This window comes from Oncorhynchus clarkii, unplaced genomic scaffold, assembly GCF_045791955.1.
Source record: "Oncorhynchus clarkii lewisi isolate Uvic-CL-2024 unplaced genomic scaffold, UVic_Ocla_1.0 unplaced_contig_8293_pilon_pilon, whole genome shotgun sequence".
In the NCBI taxonomy this organism is placed as follows: Eukaryota; Metazoa; Chordata; class Actinopteri; order Salmoniformes; family Salmonidae; genus Oncorhynchus; species Oncorhynchus clarkii.
The window spans coordinates 1-22,054 of NW_027259174.1; the positions used below are offsets into that span (position 1 = coordinate 1).

The window sequence follows — 22,054 nt, forward strand, 5'->3', positions numbered from 1 at the left end:
GCCTGCCTGCCTGCCTGTCTGTCTGTCTGTCTGTCTGTCTGTCTCTGTTTGTCTCTGTCTGTCTGTCTCTCTCTCTCTGTCTGTCTGTCTGTCTGTCTGTCTGTCTGTCTCTGTTTGTCTGTCTGTCTGTCTGTCTGTCTGTCTGTCTCTGTCTGTCTGTCTGTCTGTCTGTCTGTCTGTCTGTCTGTCTGTCTGCCTGCCTGCCTGCCTGCCTGCCTGCCTGCCTGCCTGCCTGTCTGTCTGTCTGTCTGTCTGTCTGTCTGTCTGTCTCTGTTTGTCTCTGTTTGTCTGTCTCTCTCTGTCTGTCTGTCTGTCTGTCTGTCTGTCTGTCTGTCTGTCTGTCTGTCTCTGTCTGTCTGTCTGTCTGTCTGTCTGCCTGCCTGCCTGCCTGCCTGCCTGCCTGCCTGTCTGTCTGTCTGTCTGTCTGTCTGTCTGTCTGTCTGTCTGTGTGCTGCTAATACCTGAAACCCCAAACTGCTGAAATGTGTCAGATGATTAAAGAACCATTCTTCCTGTGTTCCTACTTCCTATCCCAGCCCTAGCCCAGGCTGTTGAGGTGCCATAAGGGTATTTTCCTATCCCAGCCCTAGCCCAGGCTGTTGAGGTGCAATAAGGGTCTTTTCCTATCCCAGTCCTAGCCCAGGCTGTTGAGGTGCCATAAGGGTCTTTTCCTATCCCAGTCCTAGCCCAGGCTGTTGAGGTGCAATAAGGGTCTTTTCCTATCCCAGTCCTAGCCCAGGCTGTTGAGGTGTCATAAGGGTCTTTTCCTATCCCAGTCCTAGCCCAGGCTGTTGAGGTGCAATAAGGGTCTTTTCCTATCCCAGTCCTAGCCCAGGCTGTTGAGGTGCCATAAGGGTATTTTCCTATCCCAGTCCTAGCCCAGGCTGTTGAGGTGCAATAAGGGTCTTTTCCTATCCCAGTCCTAGCCCAGGCTGTTGAGGTGCCATAAGGGTCTTTTCCTATCCCAGTCCTAGCCCAGGCTGTTGAGGTGCCATAAGGGTCTTTTCCTATCCCAGTCCTAGCCCAGGCTGTTGAGGTGCCATAAGGGCAACTTTCATTCCAGAAGCTCTGACCAGTGGGTGGGAGGGGGGAGGAGCGATGTCTGAACCACTGATCACTATAGCATTACCCTGTGGTCTGCTACAAATATATCGCAGCGCATCCTAATTTTCCACTGTTTGTTTGTATATTTTCTGTTGTTGTCATGTTCTCTTTTCCTAGTAGCAATACTTCCTAATTAACAAATGTGCTCAGGATTAGTGTTAGTGATGGCTATAAAGGTTTATTAGCAATCCATTGAGTGAAGGTAGTGGGACAGACAAGCCCTGGCACCAGCCCTATAATCAATACACTCCCCCAAACCTCCCTCACACTCACAGCTGTGTCAGTGGCTGACTTGCACATTTAGTCATTAATATCTCAAAATCGACTACAGTCAGGAGTTGGTGGTGGGGGGAGGGGGACACTGAAAAGTGATGAAAATTGAACGAGATTTTTCTCCATCTACTTTGAGGGGACACTACTTACTCATGTATTCAATACTGCAATCCATCCTAACCAACATATCTTTTTCATTTCAGACATGAACCACTGAACTGAGACAGACAAAGGACTGCAATAAGCTCACGTGACGAGCTCTATTCTCCCACCACCAAAAGATCTCCATCATGACACCCAAATGGCTGGTGGTATTTGTCCTTTTTCTCCACTCTGGGACTAACAATACATTCCCCATGGTCCCGACCGAGCTCCCCCCTGAGACAGGCACCTACAGGGTCACAGACACCAGCCTGACTCATCTCACAGTGCACAGCCGGACGGGAGAGGTCTATGTGGGAGCAGTGAACCGCATCTTCAAGCTGTCTGCTAACCTAACAGAGCTGCGTTCACACATGACTGGCCCCGTGGATGACAACGCCAAATGTTACCCCCCTCCCAGCGTCCGAGCCTGTGCACATAAACTGGAGTCCTCTGACAACGTCAACAAGTTGCTGCTGGTTGATTACGCTGGCAACCGCCTGGTAGCATGTGGAAGCATCTGGCAGGGAGTGTGTCAGTTCCTGCGACTGGAGGACCTCTTCAAGCTGGGAGAGCCCCATCACCGCAAGGAGCACTACCTCTCTGGAGCCAGGGAGGCTGACGGCATGGCGGGAGTGGTGGTTGACAGTACAGAAGGGAAGTGGAAGAATGAGAAGAAGGGGGGCAGCCGGCTGTTCATTGGGGCAGCCATCGATGGCAAGTCAGAGTATTTCCCTACCCTGTCCAGCCGTAAACTGGTCACTGATGAAGAGAGTGTTAACATGTTCAGTCTGGTCTACCAGGATGAGTTTGTGTCATCACAAATCAAGATACCCTCCGACACCCTGTCCCTCTACCCGGCGTTTGACATTTACTACGTGTATGGATTCTCCAGCCGTACCTACATCTATTTCTTGACGTTGCAGCTGGACACACAGCTCACCCAGATGGATGCCACCGGTGAAAAGTTCTTCACCTCCAAGATAGTGCGGATGTGTTCCAACGACACTGAGTTCTACTCTTACGTGGAGTTCCCCCTGGGCTGCACCAAGGAAGGTGTGGAGTACCGGCTGGTCCAGTCCGCCTACAAGCACCGTCCAGGTCGGATGCTGGCCCAGGCCTTGGGGCTGTCTGAGGACGAGGATGTGCTGTTTGTCGTGTTCTCCCAGGGCCAGAAGAACCAGGCCAACCCGCCTCGGGAAACAGTCCTGTGTCTACTTACCCTGCATCAGATCAACCTGGCTATGAGGGAGAGGATCAAGTCGTGTTACCGTGGGGAGGGCAAGCTGTCCCTGCCCTGGCTGCTCAACAAGGAGCTCCCCTGCATCAACACGGTGAGTCATCACCATTTCATTTCAGTAGTTCCGCTCAAATCAAGTACTTCTATCCTGCCTCAGGCCCCAGCCCCAGAGCAGGCAATATTCTGCTGGGTTTGCATTCATATTTCATCCATACCTCATTAACTTCAATAGCCCAAATTCTCCATGAATATATTGAAACATTCAACAGGCTTGTAAACACGTTCTAGGCATAGGATATCTTAGCCAGTCTCCACCTTATGACGCTTTGGTCTTTTTACATCCAGAATCATATTTCCAGTGACTATACAACATGAAAAGTCACAGCTGATCTATACTATGTTTGATAAAAATGGAAGAATTTATATTCCAGTAAACGTTATCCGGGATAAACCGTAAGACAGAGCAGTTTATGTGGATGGAGGGTTTTCTCCTATGAAGCTGACTCCAGTCATATCACTGTACTGTGAGGCAACTCGTGAAACATACAGTGAAGTAGTGATCCATGTAAATACTGTGCAGCAGGCACGGTATTTAAACGGATGTATCTTTATAAGGGCACCTCTCTCAAGGATTTAAATCAAGAACAGTTGAAGAGCTTCTGCCAAAACTGTACTTATAAGATGTTCGGTCAAGGCCTGTGTATAAAGGTACATTTCCCTCCCTCCTTGTGCCCTAATGGCTGATGGCACCCCGTTAGTTTTTGGGTCAGAGCTGGGCGGATGGAGAGGAGAACTACGAGTATCAGTATCTGACCTGGGTCCTATAAGGAAGTGGGGGCTTGTTTTTATTAGGAGCAACAGGGCCCCCTGTAGCTGATGCAAATCTGCTCTTGAGGATGGCCTGGTTCATGGACATCATTAGCCCCTTCTCATGCGCAGCAATAGCCCTTGCCCACATCATGAGAGTGTGCGTGCCAGACTCTGGCACAGGCCTTGTTTGATATAGTTACCCTTCATAAAGGCTCAACAACAATAATCGTTTGTTCCTCTGACACCGGCATGTTTTGAATCGCTATACATGCCAAGAATTCACCAGGTGCTTTTTATTACATTTCTTATCATAGTAATTGATGACATGTTCATGTTTCTTTATGTATGTTAGAGGTGTAGTGAATTTGCCAAATTCTATTAGCGTTTTGTGTATTCCAGGCCCTAAATGATTAAATAGGCTACATTTGATCCAAACCTTGATACATTCTGAACATTGTCCCCTTCTCGTTTTGTTTTACAGCCGAAGCAGATTGGTGATGACTTCTGTGGGCTGGTGTTGAACCAACCTCTTGGGGGTCTGCGGGTGATAGAAGGGACCCCTCTCTATGACGACGGCGTGGACGGTATGGGAGCGGTAACAGCCTACACCTATGGAGATCACTCCGTGGTGTTTGTGGGAACCCGAAGTGGACGCCTCAAAAAGGTAAGGGAGACATTCTGATTCTTTCTGTTCAAATGGGCCGATCAGTTATTCCCTGGCAGCTGTGTTACAATTCTCTACACGAAGCCATACCAGGTGAAGAAGGCCTGGGGGAAACCCTGGTGCTGTAGGCAGAGATGGGATTTCACCCAACACCAACCACTTTGTCCGATTTCTTTTGCGCTGTGATTCAATATTTGTAGAACATTGCATGATACAGTACAGAATGCTTTTTTGGTCAAAAACAGGATTGAATATTCCGTGATATTTCTAGTGGAAGCCATGAGGGTCTTTTCTCAGTTGACTCGATAAAAGAGTTATGAAAATAAATTATATTTCTCTGGGTAGGAACTTGTTGTTGTGTAGATATGACCTTCCTGACTTGAGTTGGCGGTAGAATATGCTCAGCCTCCATCTTATTCTGAATGGATTTATTTTCGGTTGCCGCTCTGCTGGGAGTTGACACAATGTTATCATCGCGGCTCAGTCATTTAAAATAGATGAAGAACATCAGCAGTTAGTCATTCAGGGTTGAAATGCTGGGTACTTTATATTCAATGGAAACTTGTTTTCTCAGAATGATGTTTAAAATCCACATGTATTTATTTTTGAATACCACTGACCTGGGTTGCACTTCATTTCTGATCAAAGTAACATCAGGGGATCTTATGACATCAACTCTATAGAAATGTTACCTTCTTATTACTCTGTTGAATTCATTGTAGTTCAACATGTTATGCATTATAGACTTTTTGATTTCTATACAGTATCAGTCAAGCGTTTGGACACATCTACTCATTCAAGGGTTTTTCTTTCTTTTTACTATTTTCTACATTGTAGAATAATAGTGAAGACATCAAAACTATGAAATAACACATATGGAATCATGTAGTAACCAAAAAAGTGTTAAAACTAATCAAAATATATGTTTTATTTGGGATACTTCAAAGTAGCCACCCTTTACCTTAATGACAGCTTTGCACACTCTTGGCATTCTCTCAACTACATGATTCCATATGTGTTATTTCATAGTTTTGATGTCTTCACTATTATTCTACAATGTAAAAAATAGTAAAAATAAATAATAAAATAATAAAAACCCTTAAATGAGTAGGTGTGTCCAAACTAGATATTTTTCATCACACCTCCTCATGTGGATCTGTGGTTTCCATCCGGTGTGTGAACCTCAGACTGGCGTGGAGACAGAGTTGTAGTAGAGTACACAGCAATAGATCTTTAGTTATAAGCACAAACCAATGACTTCTAGGATTCATTTAAAGACTATAATGATTTTGTCCTTTCATAACTGTCTGACAGTGAAAAGTTAAAACAGTTACTGGAATACCATCTAGAAGGACTTGGAATACCATCTAGAAGGACTTGGAATACCATCTAGAAGGACTTGGAATACCATCTAGAAGGACTTGGAATACCATCTAGAAGGACTTGGAATACCATCTAGAAGGACTTGGAACACCATCTAGAAGGACTTGGAATACCTTGGAATACCATCTAGAAGGACTTGGAATACCATCTAGAAGGACTTGGAATACCATCTAGAAGGACTTGGAATGCCATCTAGAAGGACTTGGAACGCCATCTAGAAGGACTTGGAATACCATCTAGAAGGACTTGGAACGCCATCTAGAAGGACTTTGAACGCCATCTAGAAGGACTTGGAATACCATCTAGAAGGACTTGGAACGCCATCTAGAAGGACTTGGAACGCCATCTAGAAGGACTTCGAACGCCATCTAGAAGGACTTGGAACGCCATCTAGAAGGACTTGGAACGCCATCTAGAAGGACTTGGAACACCATCTAGAAGGACTTGGAATACCATCTAGAAGGACTTGGAACGCCATCTAGAAGGACTTGGAATACCATCTAGAAGGACTTGGAATACCATCTAGAAGGACTTGGAATACCATCTAGAAGGACTTGGAACACCATCTAGAAGGACTTGGAATACCATCTAGAAGGACTTGGAATACCATCTAGAAGGACCTGGAACGCCATCTAGAAGGACTTGGAATACCATCTAGAAGGACTTGGAACGCCATCTAGAAGGACTTGGAACGCCATCTAGAAGGACTTGGAACGCCATCTAGAAGGACTTGGAATACCATCTAGAAGGACTTGGAATACCATCTAGAAGGACTTGGAATACCATCTAGAAGGACTTGGAACACCATCTAGAAGGACTTGGAATATAATCTAGAAGGACTTGGAATACCATCTAGAAGGACTTGGAATACCATCTAGAAGGACTTGGAATGCCATCTAGAAGGACTTGGAACGCCATCTAGAAGGACTTGGAACGCCATCTAGAAGGACTTGGAACGCCATCTAGAAGGACTTGGAATACCATCTAGAAGGACTTGGAACGCCATCTAGAAGGACTTGGAACGTCATCTAGAAGGACTTGGAATACCATCTAGAAGGACTTGGAACGCCATCTAGAAGGACTTGGAACGCCATCTAGAATTTTGGACATTCTGACATAATGATAACCCCGCTGAATGTGGCGATGCCTGGAGAGGGATACATTTGATGCTATTTCAGTCACTCTCCATTGGTTTTGTGGACAGGAGAACGCAGTTTGCCGCCCTAGCAGAGAGAATCATGGTCTACTCCCACAATGTTCTATGAAAAGAAAAACAGCCCATGACTCACCCTGCCCTCTGTGCCCACTGTTTACAACAATAACATTATACCAAATGGTGCTGCTGAGAATTGATGCCCTCACTTTCCTACTCGGCCAACTCCAAAACATCATCCCTCCCCTAGTGTTCTATTAGATTCAAACTAGTGTGTGCTATTGCCTATCTTTGACTATCAAGTCATTTAGTCTACTTTCTCGGCCTTTGAAATAAAAGCCTGAGATTGGATGAGAAGACATTTTTATAGTACAATCAGTAAGATTGTGTTTTTTTAATTTATTGGAATCAATAATCATTCTCTTATAAATGCCTCAGTCCCTGGTCCTTGTATAAGTTAAATGGGTGGTCTGTCCCAGTTAACCATTTCATATGAGAGAAATTCCATGAGATCTTGGGCAGGATGTAGAGACTGACTTAGCTACTTTTCACTTGACACAGTGATTATAATGCTTGGGACAGAAATGAATTACACCCCAGTTCTGTGTTCTTACCATCCTATTCCCAGAGCAGAAAGTAAAATGTGCTCACATACACACTGAAAAGCATGGGTTAGAAAGTCTTCTCCTTGGAGAGTAGTGTCGTGTTTTGTTTTCTATTCCGATTATTTATGAGGTCCCCTGTTGATACGTGTATCAATATATTCCCTACCTCCCATCTTCTTGCTTGTTGCTAAGATGACTGGGTCACAAGGCTATGTCTACAAGCCAAGTTTTGGGTATTTAGCCCATACTGATTACAGTATCTGTCAAGATGATTCAGTACCTAATATGTTTAAAAGATCTGCATTGATAATACAGAGAGATATTTAGGATCATCTCAACTGCGCATTATCCCACCTCAAGTTTTTAAGATGCTTTTTTATTTATTTGTAATAATGACAATTACAACCATACTGAATGAACACTTATTTTAACTTAATATAATACATCAATAAAAATCCATTCAGCCTCAAATAAATAATGAAACATGTTCAATTTGGTTTAAATAATGCAAAAACAAAGTGTTGGAGAAGTAAAAGTGCAATATGTGCCATGTAAAAAAGCTAACATTTCAGTTCCTTGCTCAGAACATGAGAACATATGAAAGTTGGTGGTTCCTTTTAACATGAGACTTCAATATTCCAAGGTAAGAGGTTTTAGGTTGTAGTTAATATAGTATTTATAGGACTATTTATCTCTATACCATTTGTATTTCATGTACCTTTGACTATGGGATGTTCTTATAGGCACTATAGTATTGCCAGTGTAACATTATAGCTTCCGTCCCTCTCCTCCCCCCTACCTGGGCTCGAACCAGGAACACATCGACAACAGCCACACTCGAAGCAGCGTTACCCATCACTCCACAAAAGCCGCGGCCCTTGCAGAGCAAGGGGAATAACTACTCCAAGTCTCAGAGCGAGTGACGTTTGAAGCGCTATTAGCGCACACCCAGCTAACTAGCTAGCCATTTCACATCGGTTACACCAGCCATTAGGCTGATAGGCTTGAAGTCAAAAACAGCGCGGTGCTTGCGAAGAGCTGCTGGCAAAACGCACGAAAGTGCTGTTTGAATGAATGCTTACGAGCCTGCTGCTTAATTATAACATAATAACACACAGAAATACGAGCCTTTGGTCATTAATATGGTCGAATCCGGAAACTATCATTTCGAAATGATGGGTGGCATCCCTAAGTCTAAATATTCTTGTTACATTGCACAACCTTCAATGTTATGTCATAATTACGTAAAATTCTGGCAAATTAGTTCGCAATGAGCCAGGATGCCCAAACTGTTGCATATACCCTGACTCTACGTGCAATGAACGGAAGAGAAATGACACAAATTCACCTGGTTAATATTGCCTGCTAACCTGGATTTCTTTAAGCTAAATATGCAGGTTTAAAAATATATACTTCTGTGTATTGATTTTAAGAAAGGCATTGGTGTTTATGGTTAGGAACAGTCGTCCAACGATTGCAAATGCGCTTTTGTTAAATCATCCCCCAGCGTTGCATCGATTATATGCAACGCAGGACACACTAGATAAACGAGTAATATCATCAACCATGTGTAGTTATAACTAGTGATTATGATTGATTGATTGTTTTTTATAAGATAAGTTTAATGCTAGCTAGCAACTTGGCTTCTACTGCATTCGCGTAACAGGCAGGCTCCTCGTGGAGTGCAATGAGAGGCAGGTGGTTAGAGCGTTGGACTAGTTAACTGTAAGTTTGCAAGATTAGATCCCCCGAGCCGACAAGGTGAAAATCTGTTTTTCTGCCCCTAAACAAGGCAGTTAACCCACCGTTACTAAACCGTCATTGAAAATAAGAATGTGTTCTTAACTGACTTGCCTAGTTAAACAAAGGTATAAAAAAATATATTTTTAAATCTGCAAAATCGGCTCCCAAAAATACTGATTTCCGATTGTTATGAAAACTTGAAATCGGCCCTAATGAATCGGCCATTCCGATGAATCGGTCGACCTCTAATGCAGATCATCATCATTAATTCATTCGGTGTGTAAAAACTGTCATTTGCATTATTTACTAACCCAGTTGGAGGGATTGGGGTTTATTTCATTTGTGAGTGGATTATGTGGTTGTGGTGCATGGATTATTGTGAAAGAAGAAGCAGGAGACTGCAGAGGCCAAGCCCTGACAGGGAAGTCAAACATTCACACAATCTAAAAAAGGTCTTATTCCCACCAGTCACTGGCTGCTTTGTTGTTAAACCCAATCTCAATAGAAACCCAATAGATTACAGTTACACTTAACAGAAAGTGGACATTGCACACGTTTCATCCTGTGGGTGTTATGTTTTTACTGTTGTCTGGTGAAATGCTGCTCTGAGGGATAGATTGTTGTGGCCCAGTGTGGAGTATTAGACTACCTGCCATAATAGGGAGCTAGAGAATGCAGGAGGAGGCTATATAATCACACCATATCTCCTCCCAGAATGGCTTGTTTGTTTTGGCAAGAGATCAGAGAACACAAGCCGCTTTCTGGAGCCATGCGGAAATTACCCATGAGCCCCTAGTATTTCCTGTCCCCTACCAATGTCTTTCACAGTGGCATATGTAGGAGAGAGGAACCAGCGTTAGGTCTGACTGAGAATATGAAAAGAATAATCATTTTAAGTTGTGAAAACGGAGCTGAGCGCTGCTTTGAATGTATTCGTGTTGATTTCTGAGATAATACTTTGAGGCAAACACAAAGGGACATCATAATTATAAGGTTATAATTATGAGTGAACGATGATTGCATCCGATTGATTTGATTTCGCACCTGCACTCTTGTGCAGGTAATGAACAGCTGTGTCCTTGTTTGGGATTCTGTTAATTCTATTACACACTATTGTGACACCGAGCAAGATGCATTCAGCTGAAACAACTGTAATGTAGTCAACGGTTTGCAAAAATCATTGAAATGTAGATAGCACAGTGGCGTTAATATAGCAGTGGTTGGTTGGTATCATGCACATCTATTTCTGCTGAAATAGGGAAAGGCCTTTCTGGATCACATAATCTGACTCAGCAACAGGCTGTGTATGAGACCAAGGTTGTCAGGTGTATTTTATTGCTTGTGCTGGTGTGGTGCCACTGCTGATGTTATTGTGTGTGTGTGTCTGTGTGTGTGTGTGTGCGTGTGTCTGTGTGTGTGTGTGTGTCTGTGTGTGTGTGTCTGTGTGTGTGTGTGCGTGTGTGCCTGTGTGTGCGTGTGTCTGTGTGTGTGTGTGTGCGTGTGTCTGTGTGTGCCTGTGTGTGCGTGTGCGAGCGTGTCCGAGTGTGTGTGTGTGTGTGTGTGTGTGTGTCTGTATGTGTCTGCATGTGTGTGTGTGTGTGTGTTCTGTGTGTGCGTGTGCGAGCGTGTCTGAGTGTGTGTGTGTGTGTGTGCGAGCGTGTGTGTGTGTGTGTGTGTGTGTGTGTGTGTGTGTGTGTGTGTGTGTGTGTGTGTGTGTGTGTGTGTGTGTGAAACTGTTATAGTTTTTGAATGATAGCCATCTTATCTCGTCTTCCAAAGGGAACTCATGCAAATCAAGTTTCCAAGACAGTTTTTAATAATAATTTGTTTTAATATTAAAGCTAAAGCAATAGTTTGTTTTGTTGTTGGCTTTTCATAATACTGGAAATATTTAATAGCTGGGACTGATAAATACTGCCATAAGCTGAGAATATATTGAATATATTATTAAGATTCAACATTTTACTGTAGTGGCAATCCATAGCACAGTAGTGATGGGGGGAAAAATCTATACATTTACATATTGCAATATTATTTTGGCCGATATTATCTTGATACTTTGACTCCAAGTAATTTTTTTTTTTACATACATATCATATCGGTACTTAAGTATCATGATAATATCGTATCGTGAGGTCCCTGCCAATTACCACCCATAAAGGACAGTCAGTAAGATCTGACCATCCTATTGGTTACCCTAACAGTTTATATGTACAGCAGTAGACAAGCTGTACAGGTCAGGTGTTACCTGTATGACATGGTCTGCACCCCTGTGTGTGTGTAACCTTTATTTAACTAGGCAAGTCAATGTCTCCTGTTCTATTTTCCCTGCGTCTGTCCTGAGTGGCGTCAGCCTCAAATTGGAATGGAAGCTAATTCAGCAGTATAAATCAGTGTTGGGTGAATGGGCTGTGAAGCAGGCCAGGGACCAGATTTACGAGCCGTCCCAGCCCACGGCAGGTTTGATCGTGGGGAAATCTGTTTGCCATAAATCCCCCGGTCCAGAACAAGGCTGAGTGATGTTGGGTCTGGAGAGCAGGGGCCATTGTTCTCCATGTGTTGTTGCTGCTGGAGTGTTGCTGCTGGAGTGTTGATGCTGGAGTGTTGATGCTTGAGTGTTGCTGCTGGAGTGTTGATGCTTGAGTGTTGCTGCTGGAGTGTTGATGCTTGAGTGTTGCTGCTGGAGTGTTGATGCTTGAGTGTTGATGCTTGAGTGTTGCTGCTGGAGTGTTGATGCTTGAGTGTTGCTGCTGGAGTGTTGATGCTTGAGTGTTGCTGCTGGAGTGTTGATGCTTGAGTGTTGCTGCTGGAGTGTTGATGCTGGAGTGTTGATGCTGGAGTGTTGATGCTTGAGTGTTGCTGCTGGAGTGTTGATGCTTGAGTGTTGCTGCTGGAGTGTTGATGCTTGAGTGTTGCTGCTGGAGTGTTGATGCTGGAGTGTTGATGCTTGAGTGTTGCTGCTCGAGTGTTGATGCCGGAATGTTGATGGCGGAGTGTTGATGCTGGAGTGTTGCTGCTTGAGTGTTGCTGCTCGAGTGTTGATGCTGGAATGTTGATGCTGGAGTGTTGATGCTGGAGTGTTGATGCTGGAGTGTTGCTGCTCGAGTGTTGCTGCTGGAATGTTGATGCTGGAATGTTGATGCTGGATTGTCCACTCACATGTAAGGGAGAGTTCTGAAGAGCTTTTGCTACAATATCTCTATCAGATCATTGTCGTGTGGAAGTGTGCCAAGTGTGTTATATTTCTATGGCATACATTCTAGATTTTTTGTGGCTTTTGATTCTGTTTGGATGGTGTTCTTATGGTGAAGAAAGAATTCCTGGACTTGTGCTGCTTTTCATTGACATTTTCAAGGTTGTCGAGCAATTCAAGCAACGTCTCACAAAACATACGGTTGGTTGGTGATTCATAGAAATTGCTAAGCAATCAGCCTTTCCAAGGGTCAAGGGATCAAGTGAATTTCTGACAGGTTTTATATCCTGAGAATCTTGTATTGAACCTGAAAAACACTAACCACTAACCAGCTATTCATTAACTAGAGATTCCTCTGCCTTTTTCGAGAGGTCTCAGTTCCATCCATGTTTACTACATACAGTTGCGGTGAAATATATGTACACCTTCACACTTCGCACTATTAGCAATGTCTTCTAAAATAAGTTCAAATTAAATAAAAATGTGTTTGATTTCCAACTGCACAGGACCATTTTTTTTCTTTTTTATAAATACATTTTTCACTTCAAAGTATAAACAATTGCCTGATCTTAATTATTTAGGATTCAAATAAATGTTTGAGGCAAGTGATTCTCGTTTACGGTGTAATTGATCTCATCTGTGCTAAGTTGCAGGAGGTGCCTACCGGGTAAAAATAACTATTTAACTAGTTTTGAAAATAATAAACGAGACATTCTGCTCCATTACACTTTGTAAAGTGTAATGGTGCCAATTTATACACTACCGTTCAAAAGTTTGGGGTCACTTAGAAACGTCCCTGTTTTTGAAAGAAAAGCACATTTTTTGTCCATTAAAATAACATCAAACTGATCAGAGATACAGTGTAGACATTGTTAATGTTGTAAATTACTAATTGTAGCTGGAAACGGCTGATTTTTAATGGAATATTTACATAGGTGTACAGAGACCCATTATCAGCAACCATCACTCCTGTGTTACAATGGCATGTTGTGTTAGCTAATCCAAGTTTATCATTTTAAAAAGCTCATTGATCAATAGTACCCGCAAAACACCAGTCTCAACATCAACAGTGAACAGGTGACTCCGGGATGCTGACTGTCCTGAATCAGGACAACAGTTTTCAGCTGTGCTAACATAATTGCAAAAGGGTTTTCTAATGATCAATTAGCCTTTTAAAATGACTTGGATTAGCTAACACAACATTGGAACACAGGAGTGATGGTTGCTGATAATGGGCGTCTGCACGGCTATGTAAATATTCCATAAAATATCAACCGTTTCCAGCTACAATAGTCATTTACAACATTAACAATGTTTACACTTTATTTCTGTTTAATTTCGATTTTATTTTATTAAAGGACAAAAAAAATGTAATTTTCTTTCAAAAACAAGGACATTTCTAAGTGACGCCAAACTTTTGAACGGTAGTGTATAGTTAACCACAACTGTAACAACATTTTAGACAATCTCTCTGTTGCCCCAGTAACTACCCAACACACGAGTAGCAGACTAGTAGCATACCTCTCAACAGACCATCACACAGCAGTTCCCATCAGCTTTGCCATGCCCAGAGTGAGCTGTTGTTCTGTTTGACAGGAGCACAGGGTTCGGGAGAGCCAGAGAGGAAGGTCGCTGCTGTGGTGGTGAGAATGGGAGAGAAAGGAGAGCTGTTAAACAGTAGAGCGTTTTAGATGTGGTGGGGGGACGGGGACGGGGGGATAGCTTCCAGATGTGTATCTCATTCTCTCTACCATCTTTCCTTCTGTATTTAACTTCTTGTGATGAAGCTATGTTGCTGATGGAAGAGCAAAGTGGGCTTGAAACATGGGGATGTATGCTATGACAAGAATCCATTAAATACAACATACAAGGGTTACTGAGTTGTACCTGGCATGGCTAAAATGGGAGTTGAATCCTTCACTGGCATGACATTGTTCACTACTGTAGTAGACTGTTACTACTACTGTACAGTGCATATCCTGTTGTTGTTTATCTCATTATAATCTCTCAGGAATGATCTCTTTACCGCTCTGATCTATCTGACACAGGTACAGTATCTCATCAAATCAAGCTTTATTTATACAGCACATTTCAGACATGGAATGCAACACAATGTGCTTCACAGGGAAAATAACAAATAAAAAACAAGGAAAATAAAAGCTGAAATATTTACTACAAATTGCCCAAATCTGTCCCTCTTGGATATGTCCTCGTCTGAGCATATTATTTTTTTTATAATTTAATGGCGTCCCTCTCATAACTTCATTAAGGTCACCGCTGCCATCATCGTAAATGCACAGTGTTTAGGAGCAGCACTTAAGCACCTGTGTCTGGCTGTCTGCTATAAAGTCTCAGTCCTCCTGCCTCCCGCCTGGTGAGTCAGAACCTGCCTTCAGTAGGAGGGAAACATTTCTCTTCATCTTTACGACTTTGTAGGCCATTCCGTCATGAACGGGAACAGTTTCTAAAATCTTCGACAAGAAAATGATGTATTTTTTTCTTCAGCTGGTCAAGATGCAATGTAGCTGCAAAGCCTGGTTCTGCCTGCCAGACACATTTAGTCATTCCCTGCTGTCCTGCTGTCTCTCTGTCTCTGACTGCAGGCTCTAGCATCAGGCTGGACGTAACCTTGGTAGTCTGCTGAGGTAACGATCCAGTAGGTTTATCGTTTGTCTTCTTCTTCTGTGACCCCACATATCAACCTCCCTGCTGTTTCTGGACGATGAAAGGTCATCATGAGTCAAGATGTATTATGTTGACAAATAAGTGAGGCATGCTGAAATTGCATGAATATGTTTGGAGAGGCCCAGGAACATCCCTTTCATAAGATGTTGATGATAGGCTAATGCTTTTGTAGAAACACTGTAGTGATGTACCGTGGCATAGTTCATCTGTCATTACCTATTAGGAATTCTCCAACACCCATGATTATATTTTCCTGTTAAACAACAATGTTGCCGTTTTAGTTGCAGCATGTGTGTGAAATTTCTTGACAACCGAGAGTCCCGAATTAAGAACATGGTACTTTATTTGACCTTCAATGAACACTGTTTGGCCTCATGAAATTTCCCTGCAAATGTTCCCCTCAGCACAAGGGCTGATTGGAGATGAGTTATTTAATAAAGAGGCCAACAAAGACAAGCTCTGTCTTCCTGACCTGTATGATACGACTACACACAACAAAAACGGTTGTCCCCCTGACCAACACGGACCTTATTCACTCTCACCAATCTACAGACGACCCTGCTGTGGATTGTGACCGAGTATGTCAAACCTCCACGTTCCTGCTAATGCTGTAAATGCATCAACATACCTCCAGAGTTAGACTTTCAGATGGTTATGTTGAAAAGGTTTGGAGAGGGAAACTGAATTGACCTTGGAGCCTCTTTGATTCTCTGGATGAAGTCGTCAGCACGATACAGAATGATGTGGATTTTAGGTCTACATCTCTGCTACTGTTATGGAATGTCTTATTGGTCGTTCTTGTTGTGATGAGTGTGTCCAGATAGAGCTGGTGTAACTGATAGAGATAGAGCTGGTGTAACTGATAGAGAGAGCTGGTGTAACTGATATAGAGATAGAGCTGGTGTAACTGATAGAGATAGAGCTGGCGTAACTGATGGAGATAGAGCTGGTGTAACTGATATAGAGATAGAGCTGGTGTAACTGATAGAGATAGAGCTGGCGTAACTGATGGAGATAGAGCTGGCGTAACTGATAGAGATAGAGCTGGTGTAACTGATAGAGATAGAGCTGGCGTAACTGATGGAGATAGAGCTTGTGTATCTTATAGAGATAGAGCTCGTGTAACTGATAGAGATAGAGCTGGTGTAACTGATAGAGATAGAGTTGGCGTAACTGATGGAGATAGAGCTGGTGTAACTGATATAGAGATAGAGCTGGTGTAACTGATAGAGATAGAGCTGGCGTAACTGATAGAGATAGAGCTGGTGTAACTGATAGAGATAGAGCTGGTGTAACTGATGGAGATAGAGCTGGCGTAACTGATAGAGATAGAGCTGGTGTAACTGATAGAGATAGAGCTGGTGCAACTGATAGGGATAGAGCTGGTGTAACTGATAGAGATAGAGCTGGTGTAACTGATATAGAGATAGAGCTGGTGTAACTGATAGAGATAGAGCTGGTGTAACTGATGGAGATAGAGCTGGTGTAACTGATATAGAGATAGAGCTGGTGTAACTGATGGAGATAGAGCTGGTGTAACTGATATAGAGATAGAGCTGGTGTAACTGATAGAGATAGAGCATAACTGACTGTTATGGATGAAGACCTTCAGGATTATATAACAACATCTGGCTGAAGACGGGACGGCCAGGCATTCGTGTGGTTGAGTCCGTTTCTGCGGTAACATGGACTCTTAACAACATGATGAAACTTTGAAATTGCTAAAAACAAGCAATACCTGCCTGGTATTGTGATGCAATAATGTCCATGGTAATGTAAAACGTTAACTGATGTGGCTGATGCAGGACTATTTTTTTTTTTTAATTGCTATTCAAACGGTTACGACGACTGTGGACATTTGGCTGGCCAATTACCGTCATCCAAAATCCCCTGACCGGTACAGTCCTATGTACCAGTCCTGACCGGTACAGTCCTATGTCCCAGTCCTGACCGGTACAGTCCTATGTACCAGTCCTGACCGGTACAGTCCTATGTACCAGTCCTGACCAGTACAGTCCTATGTACCAGTCCTGACCGGTACAGTCCTATGTACCAGTCCTGACCGGTACAGTCCTATGTACCAGTCCTGACCGGTACAGTCCTATGTCCCAGTCCTGACCGGTACAGTCCTATGTACCAGTCCTGACCGGTACAGTCCTATGTACCAGTCCTGACCGGTACAGTCCTATGTCCCAGTCCTGACCGGTACAGTCCTATGTACCAGTCCTGACCGGTACAGTCCTATGTCCCAGTCCTGACCGGTACAGTCCTATGTACCAGTCCTGACCGGTACAGTCCTATGTCCCAGTCCTGACCGGTACAGTCCTATGTACCAGTCCTGACCGGTACAGTCCTATGTACCAGTCCTGACCGGTACAGTCCTATGTCCCAGTCCTGACCGGTACAGTCCTATGTACCAGTCCTGACCGGTACAGTCCTATGTACCAGTCCTGACCGGTACAGTCCTATGTCCCAGTCCTGACCGGTACAGTCCTATGTACCAGTCCTGACCGGTACAGTCCTATGTACCAGTCCTGAACGGTACAGTCCTATGTACCAGTCCTGACCGGTACAGTCCTATGTACCAGTCCTGACCGGTACAGTCCTATGTACCAGTCCTGACCGGTACAGTCCTATGTACCAGTCCTGACCGGGACAGTCCTATGTACCAGTCCTGACCGGTACAGTCCTATGTACCAGTCCTGACCGGTACAGTCCTATGTACCAGTCCTGATCGGGACAGTCCTATGTACCAGTCCTGACCGGTACAGTCCTATGTACCAGTCCTGACCGGGACAGTCCTATGTACCAGTCCTGACCGGTACAGTCCTATGTACCAGTCCTGACCGGGACAGTCCTATGTACCAGTCCTGACCGGGACAGTCCTATGTACCAGTCCTGACCGGGACAGTCCTATGTACCAGTCCTGACCGGTACAGTCCTATGTACCAGTCCTGACCGGGACAGTCCTATGTACCAGTCCTGACCGGTACAGTCCTATGTACCAGTCCTGACCGGTACAGTCCTATGTACCAGTCCTGACCGGTACAGTCCTATGTACCAGTCCTGACCGGTACAGTCCTGTGTACCAGTCCTGACCGGTACAGTCCTATGTACCAGTCCTGACCGGTACAGTCCTATGTACCAGTCCTGACCGGTACAGTCCTATGTACCAGTCCTGACCGGTACAGTCCTATGTCCCGACAGACTGCCTCATAAGAAAACATCATTTGACATGGTTTCTTGCAAGGACAGAATACAGAAAGATTAGGAGTCATAAAGGCCTAACAAACTGTCCGTGAACACAGTGTGGGTTATGTTTGGCTTTTTAACATAGTTGGGCCAAAGAGGCTGATTTAATATTAATGTTCCCTTTACGTTAACCTATTTTAATTTAATTAGGCCTGACTCCGTATTTCAAGGGAGTGACCCAAGGCTATGGTTAGGCTTTGGCTTATAAAATGGCTCACCACCCCATTTTGGCAAACAACTATCACTGGACTATTTATATGTTTTGTTTCATGTCATTTTTCTTTTTTTTTTGCTTTTCTAGTTTCTGTAAAGGAAGGAAACTGGATATTTTGAGACTGACATGGTTTGTCCAAAGTAACTAGCATTTTCAATTCCTGCGATCATGTTGGAGGCAGAGAGCTAATTGGAAGAGACAGATGGTGAAAAAACTCACCAGACACTTTTCTATTTCAACACATTTAATCCTGTTCTAAATGACTAAGCAGACACCTTTAATCCTGTTCTAAATGAACAAGCAGACCTTTAATCCTGTTCTAAATGAACAAGCAGACACCTTTAATCCTGTTCTAAATGAACAAGCAGACACCTTTAATCCTGTTCTAAATGAACAAGCAGACCTTTAATCCTGTTCTAAATGAACAAGCAGACACCTTTAATCCTGTTCTAAATTAAAAAAGCAGACACCTTTAAACCTGTTCTAAATTACTAAGCAGACACCTTTAATCCTGTTCTAAATGAACAAGCAGACACATTTAATCATGTTCTAAATGAACAAGCAGACACCTTTAATCCTGTTCTAAATGAACAAGCAGACACCTTTAATCCTGTTCTAAATGAACAAGCAGACACCTTTAATCCTGTTCTAAATGAACAAGCAGACACCTTTAATCCTGTTCTAAATGAAAAAGCAGACACCTTTAATCCTGTTCTAAATGAACAAGCAGACACCTTTAATCCTGTTCTAAATGACCAAACAGACACCTTTAATTTAAGGCTTATTACAACCTATACACATTGGAATTGAGTGTATGTGTAAACATCCCAAATCCATTTAAGGGATAAATCCGTCTGCAAGACAGACACGGAATCTATTACCTGTTGTCTACACGTACTGCCTGGTCGGCCAGCTGGCCTCTCCTCATCTCATGAGAGGCTTGATCTCAGTTTCTCCCTCCATTTAGTTGTTGAGTCAGAATGCTGTTCTCAGTCAGTGTGTGGTGTATCAGCCGTTTCAGATGTATGATGTCAGTGGTAGGGGATTGTGGGATATGTATCCGGGGACCTCAGAGAGCAAGGGGTGAAAGTGGATTTTGCTCGGCGACTTTTTAAGCCATGCACCTGGAACTAGGTAATTTACCCAGAAAGAAAAAAATGAGAATGAGGATTGGGGATGGAAGGGATGGAGTAGTGGGGATAGGAGGGAGGGGGAGGCGTGGGGATGGGAGGGAGGGGGAGGAGTGGGGATGGGAGGGAGGGGGAGGAGTGGGGATGGGAGGAGTGGGGATGGGAGGGAGGGGGAGGAGTAGGGATGGGAGGGAGGGGGAGGAGTGGGGATGGGAGGGAGGGGGAGGAGTGGGGATGGGAGGAGTGGGGATGGGAGGGAGGGGGAGGAGTGGGGATGGGAGGGAGGGGGAGGAGTAGGGATGGGAGGGAGGGGGAGGAGTGGGGATGGGAGGGAGGGGGAGGAGTGGGGATGGGAGGAGTGGGGATGGGAGGGAGGGGGAGGAGTAGGGATGGGAGGGAGGGGGAGGAGTGGGGATAGGAGGGAGGGGGAGGAGTGGGGATGGGAGGAGTGGGGATGGGAGGGAGGGGGAGGAGTGGGAATGGGGGGGGGGGAGGAGTGGGGATGGGAGGAGTGGGGATGGGAGGGAGGGGGAGGAGTAGGGATGGGAGGGAGGGGGAGGAGTGGGGATGGGAGGGAGGGGGAGGAGTGGGGATGGGAGGAGTGGGGATGGGAGGGAGGGGGAGGAGTGGGGATGGGAGGGAGGGGGAGGAGTAGGGATGGGAGGGAGGGGGAGGAGTGGGGATGGGAGGGAGGGGGAGGAGTGGGGATGGGAGGAGTGGGGATGGGAGGGAGGGGGAGGAGTAGGGATGGGAGGGAGGGGGGGGAGTGGGGATAGGAGGGAGGGGGAGGAGTGGGGATGGGAGGAGTGGGGATGGGAGGGAGGGGGAGGAGTGGGAATGGGAGGGAGGGGGAGGAGTGGGGATGGGAGGGAGGGGGAGGAGTGGGGATGGGAGGTTTGGGGATGGGAGGGAGGGGGAGGAGTGGGGATGGGAGGTTTGGGGATGGGAGGGAGAGGGGTATTTCTCTAAAAGACTGATTTGAGAAGTGAAGCAAATGGCAAAAAAAGGGGGTGGGGGTGTATTGGGCTCATAACCTGTCCAGAAATATAGGTGAGATGATTGTTTATGGGTGTAAACATGGACATGATGGCTAAGTCTACATATGAGCTACGTATAAAACTATTGGTGCATCAAATGCCATCACATTTACCTGTTGATGTTCTGTTTAAAAGTGTCTGCTCCACCACCTTTAGTTTCAAGTTAGTCAGAAATAGAATGATTAGATTTGTCTGGCTTTCGTAACCCCTGTTTCGCTGAGGAGAGGAACAAGCAAAGACCGCAATCCTTGTGGAAAAATGAAAATGAGCAGCGAATTTAGTCTCTAGGAGAATTGTAGGCTAGCTTTTGACGATCTTGAAAGGGGAAGTGATGAAATCTGTCAAATGAATCAGTTTAGTATTTCAGATTTTTCTGTCATTACTGTCCATTGTCTCTGGAGAAGTTGAAGGCAGGAAACACTCCTCTATGGAGCACAGTAACGGGGAAACAAAGGTCTGTGTGTGTGTGTGTGTGTGAGTGCGCGTGTCTGTCTGTGTGTCTGTCTGTGTGTGTCTGTCTGTGTGTCTGTCCGTGCGCGTGTGTGTGCATGCGTGTGTGAGTGTGAGTGAGTGTGTGTGTGTGTGTGAGTGTGTGTGTCTCTGTCTGTGTGTCTGTCCGTGTGTGTGTGTGAGTGTGTGTGTGTGTGTGTGTGTGTGTGTGTGTGTGTGTGTGTGTGTGTGTGTGTGTGAGTGTGTGTCTCTGTCTGTGTGTCTGTCCGTGTGTGTGTGTGTGTGTGTGTGTGTGTGTGTGTGTGAGTGTGAGAGTGTGTGTGAGTGTGTGTGTGTGTGTGTGAGTGAGTGAGTGAGTGAGTGAGTGAGTGTGTGTGAGTGTGTGTGTGTGTGTGTGTGTGTGTGTGTGTGTGTGTGTGTGTGTGTGTGTGTGTGTGTGTGTGTGTGTGTGTGTGTGTGTGTGTGTGATGGTTTGGCTCTAATAGTGCTACATATAAAACCTGCTTCATTAAGACTTCTTCTTCACTGTTGATGTCCTTGATGTTTGTCTGGATCATCACATTATTCTGATCAGAAGGTTTATATTATACTTTCTACAGTATTATGTAACACATACTGCATGTACACTGCCAGTGGAATCTGATACATGTGTTTGTTGTTATATAAAGAACAGGAAAACTATGCAGATTCACACATTCCAGGAGATGTTTTGTGCAAATGGCATTTACCATTTTTTCCCCTCCTCCAGATCCAAGACAAGGGTCTCAACAATATGACACGAAAATCCTCTCATCAAAATGCTGATCAGCTCCATACACTGACTGTTGCTGCTGCTTGTTTTGAGATATTTCCTGACAGTAATTAATTACCTCAGCACTGTTTGCCCGTTCTGTCGGTGTTCAGTGTTTAGCATGCCGAGCGGTAGGATGTGACGGCTGCCCTCACCATTGTTGCCTGGGATAGATTTCTAAATGAAT

The 22,054-nt window shown here is 44.6% G+C and overlaps 1 protein-coding gene across 1 annotated transcript; it reads left to right on the top strand.

Moving 5' to 3' along the window:
* The first annotated feature begins 1,596 nt into the window (after positions 1 to 1,596).
* Positions 1,597 to 4,444, top strand: LOC139399622 (plexin A3-like). The gene is made up of 3 exons (XM_071144973.1): positions 1,597 to 2,852; positions 4,050 to 4,232; positions 4,433 to 4,444. Exons 1-3 carry the CDS (start codon positions 1,668 to 1,670, stop codon positions 4,442 to 4,444), a joined length of 1,380 nt encoding a protein of 459 aa, XP_071001074.1. The 5' UTR covers positions 1,597 to 1,667.
* Positions 4,445 to 22,054: the final 17,610 nt, after the last annotated feature.

Excerpts from the sequence above, each read along its gene's own strand:
- LOC139399622 (XM_071144973.1), top strand. The coding sequence starts at position 1,668 with ATGACACCCAAATGGCTGGTGGTATTTGTCCTTTTTCTCCACTCTGGG. Across the intron at positions 2,853-4,049 it reads AGCTCCCCTGCATCAACACG|CCGAAGCAGATTGGTGATGA; the intron begins GTGAGTCATCAC and ends TTTGTTTTACAG.